The sequence below is a fragment of the Procambarus clarkii genome, chromosome 66 (assembly GCF_040958095.1).
Source record: "Procambarus clarkii isolate CNS0578487 chromosome 66, FALCON_Pclarkii_2.0, whole genome shotgun sequence".
Taxonomy (NCBI): Eukaryota; Metazoa; Arthropoda; class Malacostraca; order Decapoda; family Cambaridae; genus Procambarus; species Procambarus clarkii.
Genome location: NC_091215.1, coordinates 25904797 through 25915671, shown reverse-complemented (window position 1 = coordinate 25915671; position 10875 = coordinate 25904797). Strand labels below are relative to the sequence as shown.

The window sequence follows — 10875 nt, the reverse complement described above, 5'->3', positions numbered from 1 at the left end:
TGACTCATCGCCTGCATAGTTTATAGGGTCTTCATAGGGAAGGATCCATAATAAGGGTGTTTAGTCAGGCGGTGGTCTCGTGGGTTCCCATAGTCAAGGTGTTGCCTTTCTGGGGCAAAGGGCAAGGTTTCCATTGTTGGGGACAGAAAGCCTGATTGACAGAGTGAAGTCCCCTTAGGCAAATGATTGACCTTTGCCTGGTTGCCACGCAGATTGTTGCCTTGCTCCCAGGCATCTATTTATTGCTAGATAAACAGAACATCAGCTCTAAGAAACTTAAATTACTTTTTTAGTTAGAGAATCGAACTCTAGTTCAATCAGTTGTAAGTCAAGGGCAGAGTCTTTGTGGGTATGGAACCATGATGAGGGCAGTCTTCGTAGGTAGAGAACCATCGTCACGACATTTCCTTTTGGGATAGTTTAAGGAGCCACAGTAAAGTGCTTCTTAGTGCACAATGAAATCGTGTTATCAATGAGAAAATTGGAAGTGCAACCTGGGATTCAGTTGAATCACAGGATGACCTGCTTTTGACCATGTCGTGTAGTCTCTAGGACGTTTGCTTGGGAGTACCAAGTGTCCGAGTTCGAATCCTCCTCATGGCACCTACTGATCTTCTCGTGGGTAAGGTGCCATATTGAGAAGTTGGTAACAGCTGGCGTCCACACTGGTTAAACTCACTCGTCAGTTTCACCTGGTGCCCGTGTGTCTGGAAATGTAAACAACAGACTGGTTATTCTTATACATAGTGAAGCAGAGAGAGAGAGAGAGAGAGAGGATATATTATCAGTGACAAAAGACTTTTGTATGTCTCAGTTACAGGTGTCGTCTAATGAATAACGAACGGGACCATCCATAGCTTATAAAACTTGAGTGGCAGCCATATCGTGCATCCTACTTTAATTACAAGAATTCTACCCATTACAAATATTATCTGCACCAGATATGCAGGGATACCACGAAATGTTGATAACATCTAAGAGGCACCAGGCGAGTTTTCCATCAACCAATTTACGAGCAATTCAGGTCTAAAACATAGGTGGACGGAACTATAAGGCCGCCATAATCACAGCTTCGGCAGTCACGCACCAGGTAGCAGCAGCAGCCAGCAGCAGCAGCACTACGGACTTGTCATGAACCACAGTGTTCCAAACATCACCATCAGCATCTTCGTACCATTCGAACATCAACCACTGTAAAGTGCATCAAATACAATGGGCAGAGTTTCACCCTATGCCCCTGTTACCTAGCAGTAAAATAGGTACCTGGGTGTTAGTCAGCTGTCACGGGCTGCTTCCTGGGGACGGAGGCCTGGTCGAGGACCGGGCCGCGGGGACACCAAAGTCCCGAAATCATCTCAAGATAGCCTCAAGATCTCAAGATATCCACCAATCTCCTCACTGTATGGGGTTAGTCAGCATACTATCAAGCTTTACACATGTAACGTGAATGGTCCAGGACGGACCGAAACGTCGTCGTCCCTTCACCTTCTAGTGTGTGGTCTGGTCAGCATACTTTAGCCATGTTATTGTGACTCATCGCCTGCTTGCACATGTAATATACGAGCTGACAGCTTCCAGGTCAATGAAGGTTCATCGTCCGTATTCACCTGAACCTGGATTCATCAAGCACTTACACTCGAGAACCAGGGGCCAGATTCACGAAAGCACTTACGAACGTGTACATCTTTCCTCAATCTTTGACGGCTTTGGTTACATTTATTAAACAGTTTACAAGTATGAAAACTTGCTAATCAACTGTTGTTATTGTTATAAACAGCCTCCTGGTGCTTCGGAGCTCATTAACTGTTTAACAATTGTAACCAAAGCCGCCAAAGATTGAGAAAAGATGTACAGGTTCGTAAGTGCTTGCGTAACTGCTTCGTGAATCTGACCCCAGGATTTAACAAGTATTTACGCGTCTACTTATGAACCTGTACATCAATTCTCAATATTTGGGGGGCTATGTTTTCATTTATTAAACAGTGTACGACGAGCTTAACACTTTCCAATTAAATGTTAGCTATAAATAGCTTCCTACTGTTTCACAGATCTTAAACTGTTTAATAAATGTAAACAAAAATACTAAAGACTGATAAATAATGTACAGGTTGGTAAAAAAAAATATCAAGGGAAGCGCGAAGCCATTACGACTATATAGCACTGGGATAAGGGCTATATAGTCGTAATAAGGGCTATAAGGGTCAGGATAAGGATTTGGGATGGGACGGCGGGAGAAGGATGGGCACTATTCGATCGACGAATACGTACGGTACGGAATTGGACGGTCAGGGATTGAACGCCGACCTGATGAAGCAGACCGTCGCTCTACCGTCCAAAGTGGCTGGACTACAGGTTGGTAAGTAGATGCTTAAGTGCTTGATGAATGCAGGTGTGGAGGCATCAGTGGGCAGAGGGTGTAGATTGATGATTGATGAAGATTAAGCCATCCAAGAGGTGGCACGGGCATGAATAGCCCGTAAGTGGTGGCCCTTTTGAGCCATTACCAGCATCAAAAGATGATACTGGAGATCTGTGGAGGCGCAACTGCACCCTGCGTGACGGGAGATGTCTCCCGGACCAAATGGTGACCAAATGGTGACCAAATGGTGAGAGGGTGTAGTGTAGTGTAGAGACGAGGGTCGGGACTGAGGCTGGTCTGATGGTGTAAGTCCAAGTACTGACGTGAACCGTATTCAGATAGGGATGTGGTAGCCATATGACGCAACACGTACGCGACGTCCTTATTTCAGCATGTATGTGTATGTGTGTGTGTGTGGACTTGAAAGCACTGCACGCTGAAAGATTTCTTACCATCGTGCATATAAATTTCTCATTAATTAAAAAAAAACATCACAAAACTTATTACAAAAAACAAGACTTTTGAGTCTTGCATGTAAAGTAAGTAAATGAACGTATTAAAGAAATGGTTTCTAGAAATGTGACGTGCACCACCCAAGACATTAAGGCTTAGGCTTCAGAAGAGATTACAAGAAGCCAACTATCCCGCCTTCAAAGCACCAATGAACTTACTGCTGTACATCCAATACACACAGAAATCACAATTGCATGATGCATCAAATGAACAAATCCACAAGGGTCGTGACGAGGAGATTCGAACTCCTTTTAACCATGTAGCTCAGTCGATTAAGGCAGCGTCTGGGATGCTCTCGGACGCAGATTCGAATCCTCGTCACGGCCCTTGTGGATTTGTACTGTACATCCAATTCTGAAGGTTGCAAACTTTAATGGAACATGAGATACGTTGGTCAATAAACACTATCACTTTACCGATGCTCATGCAGTTACAAAGAGGTCCATATAAAAGGTCTTGTTGTATAGTCCTCTGCGCAACCGGGGATCCCGGGTTCAATTCCTGGGTGTGATAGACTGTTGGGTATGTTTCCTTTCACCTGGTGCTACTGTTCACCGACAGTAAATAGGCGCCAGAGAGGTAATTGTTGTGGGTGGAATCCTAGGGAATAGCAGTAGTTAAAAAGGTGATATTAGTGTGTTACTAGTAGTTAAAGAGTTTTCCATAGCATGAAGACTGGCGGGTACACAAAGACTCTACTCACTATTTACAGCTTGGTATCCCTCGCTGTAAATAGTGAAGCTAGTGATGAACTTGTTCCAGCATGGGTGTCAGCAGTGAGGGGAGGTAAGGAGGTTTTATATCTTACAACACTTACAAGTTAGGCTTCGTTACTCCCGTAATAATGATTCCTGGCACTGTAGGCTCGCTTTATCAACGTGGTATAATGTGAATATCTCTCTCTCTCTCTCTCTCTCTCTCTCTCTCGTTCGTTCGTTCGTATATATAAAATATCTTGCTATGAAGTTTACAATATTAACACATTTTGAGACTCTTATACTTTGAGCTTCGTGAAGCGGAGCTCATACATGAAATCCAAGGAGCATTTCTACAATTTTCTAGTTGTGAACACAATTTGAGCCGTGCCTGGTGTGGCTGTCTGACTGGTGGTTGATGAATTACCAGGGCCGTGGCCTCAGGGCCTGGAGGCCAGCGATGCCTCTGGTGCTCCCACTGGTCATACCTCACTGCTGGTGTAGATCGTCAGGGCAAGACTGTTGGTTTGATTTCCACGTTCCTCATATCCTTCAACTCCAGTTTCTACTCTCTTGAATCATCATTTTCCTCACGCCCTCCCTCCCATCTTTCCCTACCAAGCGCAACATATCTGCAACATTTGTCGCCGGCACGTTCGTGTTCCCTCTTTGCAATATGTTACCCAACACCCACTTCCCCTCCCCGCACCCCCCTCTCCTCCTCCGCACCCCCTCCCCCCTCTCCTTGATGTTCCTTCCTTGCAATATTTTACCCAGCGCCTCCACCTCCCTCCCACCGCTGCCCCCTCTCGCTCATGTCCCCTCCTTCCTGTATGTTCTCCATCTTCCTTCTTTGCAAATGTTCTCTCTTCATTTGTATATTTAGTTTACATATATATATATATATATATATATATATATATATATATATATATATATATATATATATATATATATATATGTGTGTGTGTGTGTGTATATCACGAAAATAAACACGTGATTAAGAATGTGACAATGTCAGACCACGGAGGAAAAATGAAACAGGAAATTTCCTTAAGTACTTATGTATATTAAATACATCTTCAGAAGGTGAAGATGTATTTAATATACGAAAGTACTTAAGGAAATTTCCTGTTTCATTTTTCCTCCGTGGTCTGACATTGTCACATTCTTAATCACGTGTTTATTTTCGTGATATACACACACACATATATATATATATATATATAATATATATATATATATATATTATTATTATTATTATTATTAAATATGACCGAAAAAGTAAGATCAATAATTCTAACACGAATCTTCTCAATCTTTCGTACAATCTTTCGTACAATCTAACTATGCCTTCAAATGCCCTCTTGGGGACTGTAAGCTCCAAAAAACCCAGTATATAGGCAAGACAACAACATCTCTTTCTAGGCGTTTAACGATGCATAAGCAACAGGGCTCCATTAAGGAACATATCTCTTCCCACAACCAAACCATCGCCAGAGAAATCCTAGTAAACAACACAGAAATCATCGATAGATACAGCGATAGCAGACGGCTTGACGTTTGCGAGGCACTACACATTAAGAAGTCAACACCAGCAATCAACAGCCAATTAATGCACAACTATATTCTACCCACCTCAAGACTCCGCTCCAATATAGAAGCATCAAGAAATATGGACCAATAGGCTTTCTACAATCACTTCCATTCAATACCCATTGTTTCGTGTTCTGTCTTGTGTTGATGAATTTAATACCCTATTAATACCACCTCACCCCATCTACCTCACTCAAATGTAGATATAAACAAATCGGAGATGTGTAAGTTCTATTCAGTTGTGTATGTGTAAACTAAAGTCTTTGAAAATGTAATAAGTTTTACGAAACGCGCTCAAGTGTCGCGTCAGACTAGAAATAAAAATGAATTTTGGAGAATTGATTTTTGAATTACCACCAGCAGTGAAAAGAAATGTACGAAAGATTGAGAAAATTCGTGTTAGAATTATTAATCTTACTTTTCGGTCATATTTAATAATATATGTCTACAGGAAAGACTGCTACCAAAATATACTAATATATATATATATATATATATATATATATATATATATATAAATATATTATACCTCACCTTGAACACTTTGTTTACTTCGTCAGTTTAACCTTATAATGTTGTATATTGTTGTAATTTCCTTTTGTGTTCATTGTTATATTTGCTCAGCAGCAGCACCCGGTGTGGTGAGACCTCGTGCTATCAGTCTTAACTCGTAGCTCAGTCCTCGCACCTCATGAACGAGCTCTCTTTCATATATTTGGTTCTCTTCTATATATTTTTTGCATCGTTTTGTTTTGCGTTGGCGTAGAGAGTGCCGGAGCAGCATACTCGCAGTGGAGCTCGGGTAGGTTGTGTATAGCATTTGGGTTATATCTCTTTACACATTTTTCCTTTTCTGATTCTGAATCTGTTCCTTCCCCCTCCTTCACTCTGTCCTGCTTTTATGATTTCACTGTTGTTGCTATCCTCAAAACTTTACATTTATCTGGGGGGGGGGGGGGGGGGCAATAGGTTGGGTTTGGAAAAGTTGTTCAATGTCAACCAATAGTTTTTGACTATTACTATTATTATGACGTTCATTAGCTTTTGACATTTTTCGGACCACCTGGTGTGTGTGTGTGTGTGTGTGTGTGTGTGTGTGTGTGTGTGTGTGTGTGTGTGTGTGTGTGTAGTTCATTTTGATATTGTTATAGTCCTCAGGTTTTATTCTTCTCATTAGCAGCCTATTGCCTATGTTAGGTTATAGATATATATTATGAACAGGATGGTCCCTGGTACCGTCCTTGTAGTACTCCACTCTGATATTTCCCCTCTCACTGTGACCCTCTTAGTCTCCTTCATAAGAGGTATTTCCTTACCCAGCTTGGAACTCTTTCTTGATACACCAGCCATACTCTAGCTTGAGTAGTCTTGCGAGAGACAGTGTCAACAGGAAGATGTGTTTTGTCAAACCATTTTTTCTTCATTTCTTCTTATGTATCGTAGAAATCTAGTAAGTTTGTCTAGCGGAATTTCCTTTAGCTAAATCCGTGTTCATGTTTGGTAACGAAACTACACTCTTCTAAGTGCTCCGAGCTTCCTTCAGCTCAGTCACTCGTGCCTCAGAGATGCTTATTAATACTGGTCTGTTGTTGAGTCACTCCTTGATGTGGAGGCACCACGTTATCATTTTCCAAACTTGTGATAGTTCTCCTCTTTCTAGTGAGAAGTTGAATGCTATAGAAAGGGCTCTACTAAGTGCTGCAGCTGCCTCTTTTAGTATCCATGGTGAGATCTTGTCTGACCTTGTGATTCATCATGTTCAGCTTCTCTAATTCCCTTACTTTTGGTGTCGCTGCTTTTTTGATCAGCCTCTGGGAGTGCCTGTTATCGTTGACATCTTAAATCTACAAGCAGTCAAGGTTGTAGTTCGAAAACGCCCTGAAAATTTTATTTCACACATTTCCTTATCATTCTCTGCATATGTGCTCCCTGGCGTGTGTGTTGCCTGATCATTTTTGTACCGCTTTTCTGCTGCTTGCCTAGCTCCTATGTACTCGTTCTTTACTTATATGTAACTCCCTTCTGTACTTCATTTGTCTTTCATGATCTTGCCTCAGCTTGGCCTCCAAACACTTGTGAAATAAACTGTTTATCTCTTAAGCTCGAGTACTCGCCCAGGACTAAAGTCTCCCTCAGAGTTGATACCCTGGTTGATGGGGTTCTGGGAGTTCTTCTACTCCCCCAAGCCCGGCCCGAGGCCAGGCTCGACTTGTGAGAGTTTGATCCACCAGGTTCCCATGTCACCCATGGGAGCCTGGGTGGCGTGAGCCTGGGACGTAAGACACCCATGTCTTACGTCGAGTCATCGTTGAGAAACATCTTCACAACCTTACGTAGCCATACAAAACATGGCGGAAAACGTGCGGACGCTTAATGTCCTTTACAACAAGGCTGCCAGTGACGTCACTAGCCCAGTATTGGCTCACCCCATCCCCCCCCCCCCCGACACTAACCACAACCCATTAAAAGCAAGGAAATGTAGCTGTTTATCTCTCGGAATGTTTGGTAATATGGTTATTGTTTGTGATGTGTGTATATGTATGTATTAACACGATGTACTGAACGGGGTGAGAATAGCTTGAGCTACCTCATCCCTTTGTGTGTATTTTACCTCAATAAACTTATTTCAGTTTCATTAAAACCATACCCATACCATGCGGCTGCAACTGGCGCTCACGCACACACCAGTCCCGCACTCGTGTGCAATAAATTAAGAGTGGTAAGCCAGCAGAATGAACTGGGAACTGTAGAAGTGGAGGCCACTTCCATCTACAGCTTTAAGAGCAGATATGACAAGGCGAGGAAAAGTCTGCGGGAACTGTTACACCAGTTACCTGATAGCCAGGAGGCGAGGCCCATTACCTGCTCGTTATCACTATATTCCTCTACGTCTATACACACACACTCCCATTAGGATACCATTTATGATATCACTGAATGCTATCCCACCAGTGCATCTTGGCCAGACATGTGCAGGTCTATGGTGTTGCATGGGGTGATCAGTAATGAATTTCCTTCCCGTTGGTACACGATGTAACAGCTAGTGTCGCCCTGCTTTTTCATCCACCTGGACCACTGTTCAGCGCCACCATCCACCTGGACCACTGTTCAGCGCCACCATCCACCTGGACCACTGTTCAGCGCCCCCATCCACCTGGACCACTGTTCACCGCCACCATCCACCTGGATCACTGTTCACCGCCACCATCCACCTGGACCACTGTTCAGCGCCACCATCCACCTGGACCACTGTTCAGCGCCACCATCCACCTGGACCACTGTTCAGCGCCACCATCCACCTGGACCACTGTTCACCGCCACCATCCACCTGGATCACTGTTCACCGCCACCATCCACCTGGATCACTGTTCAGCGCCACCATCCACCTGGACCACTGTTCAGCGCCACCATCCACCTGGACCACTGTTCAGCGCCACCATCCACCTGGACCACTGTTCACCACCACCATCCACCTGGACCACTGTTCAGCGCCACCATCCACCTGGACCACTGTTCACCGCCACCATCCACCTGGATCACTGTTCACCGCCACCATCCACCTGGACCACTGTTCAGCGCCACCATCCACCTGGACCACTGTTCACCGCCACCATCCACCTGGACCACTGTTCACCGCCACCATCCACCTGGAATACTGTTCAGCACCACCATCCACCTGGACCACTGTTCAGCGCCACCATCCACCTGGACCACTGTTCACCACCACCATCCACCTGGATCACTGTTCAGCGCCACCATCCACCTGGACCACTGTTCAGCGCCACCATCCACCTGGACCACTGTTCACCACCACCATCCACCTGGATCACTGTTCAGCGCCACCATCCACCTGGACCACTGTTCAGCGCCACCATCCACCTGGATCACTGTTCACCGCCACCATCCACCTGGATCACTGTTCAGCGCCACCATCCACCTGGACCACTGTTCACCACCACCATCCACCTGGATCACTGTTCAGCGCCACCATCCACCTGGACCACTGTTCAGCGCCACCATCCACCTGGACCACTGTTCAGCGCCACCATCCACCTGGACCACTGTTCACCACCACCATCCACCTGGATCACTGTTCAGCGCCACCATCCACCTGGACCACTGTTCAGCGCCACCATCCACCTGGACCACTGTTCACCACCACCATCCACCTGGACCACTGTTCACCACCACCATCCACCTGGACCACTGTTCACCACCACCATCCACCTGGACCACTGTTCACCACCACCATCCACCTGGACCACTGTTCACCACCACCATCCACCTGGACCACTGTTCACCACCACCATCCACCTGGACCACTGTTCAGCGCCACCATCCACCTGGACCACTGTTCACCACCACCATCCACCTGGATCACTGTTCACCACCACCATCCACCTGGATCACTGTTCACCACCACCATCCACCTGGACCACTGTTCAGCGCCACCATCCACCTGGACCACTGTTCAGCGCCACCATCCACCTGGACCACTGTTCAGCGCCACCATCCACCTGGACCACTGTTCAGCGCCACCATCCACCTGGACCACTGTTCACCGCCACCATCCACCTGGACCACTGTTCACCGCCACCATCCACCTGGACCACTGTTCACCGCCACCATCCACCTGGACCACTGTTCACCGCCACCATCCACCTGGACCACTGTTCAGCGCCACCATCCACCTGGACCACTGTTCAGCGCCACCATCCACCTGGACCACTGTTCAGCGCCACCATCCACCTGGACCACTGTTCACCGCCACCATCCACCTGGACCACTGTTCAGCGCCACCATCCACCTGGACCACTGTTCACCGCCACCCATCCCGCGAGTATTCCAAATTTGAACACACGATTCTTACAGTGAAATACAAAGATAACGTCTCATTCCAAGATTCAGGACAAAATGTAATCAACAAAGCCAATATTTCATAATTATCTATTCCCTCAACTTTCACCTTTTTTTACACTACGAACCTTGACAAAACAAATAATGAAGAACCAGTATGTAGTCCGAAGAACCATCAGTATGTAGTCCCAAGAACCATCAGTATGTAGTCCCAAGAACCATCAGTATGTAGTCCCAAGAACCATCAGTATGTAGTCCCCAAAAGCACAGTTCCTACTGAAGCTACTGTGATAACGCTTTTCAACTTGCCACTAATTAAGCCGGGTAATATGAAGCTAATAGCAGAAATAGTCAAGTATATTAACTTCGAATTTAATCTGATCTTGTTGCGAGGATCAATGTCCCCGAGGACTGATCTTCGACCCAGCCTCCAGGTTGATGGGGGTAATCAACTGTTGGACGCCGACGCGCGCAGTTATAACCCTGGGAATCAACGCGGTTGATCAGGTGTACTTTCGAGGATATTACAAAAGATAATAAAGATAATAAAGGTGGTGGTACTATCTTTTGGATGTGGAGAGGCCGGCTGGTTGTCAGTAGCAGCAGTAGCAGTAGCAGCCGTCACTCCGACCGTTGTCCTCATACCCGTTGTCACACTCCTTACTTTTACAGTGTTGCTGCTGTCTGCTGCTGTGTTACTGTTGCTGCTGTCTGCCGCCGCTGCTGTGTTACTGTTGCTGCTGTCTGCTGCTGTGTTACTGTTGCTGCTGTCTGCTGCTGTGTTACTGTTGCTGCTGTCTGCTGCTGTGTTACTGTTGCTGCTGTCTGCTGCTGTGTTACTGTTGTTGCCGTCTG

At 45.7% G+C, this 10875-nt stretch overlaps 1 protein-coding gene across 1 annotated transcript; it reads left to right on the top strand.

Moving 5' to 3' along the window:
• The first annotated feature begins 3540 nt into the window (after positions 1 to 3540).
• Positions 3541 to 10106, top strand: LOC123769362 (uncharacterized). The gene is made up of 3 exons (XM_069310160.1): positions 3541 to 3658; positions 8204 to 9371; positions 9494 to 10106. The coding sequence occupies exons 1-3, from the start codon at positions 3541 to 3543 to the stop codon at positions 10104 to 10106; spliced, it is 1899 nt and encodes a 632-aa protein (XP_069166261.1).
• Positions 10107 to 10875: the final 769 nt, after the last annotated feature.

What these genes read in the sequence shown, in the direction of transcription:
- LOC123769362 (XM_069310160.1), top strand. Translation starts at nt 3,541, where the DNA reads ATGAAGACTGGCGGGTACACAAAGACTCTACTCACTATTTACAGCTTG. An exon ending in GGTGTCAGCAGTGAGGGGAG is followed by an intron (nt 3,659 to 8,203) that starts GTAAGGAGGTTT and finishes ACGATGTAACAG; the next exon opens with CTAGTGTCGCCCTGCTTTTT. An exon ending in CACCATCCACCTGGACCACT is followed by an intron (nt 9,372 to 9,493) that starts GTTCACCACCAC and finishes ACCACTGTTCAG; the next exon opens with CGCCACCATCCACCTGGACC.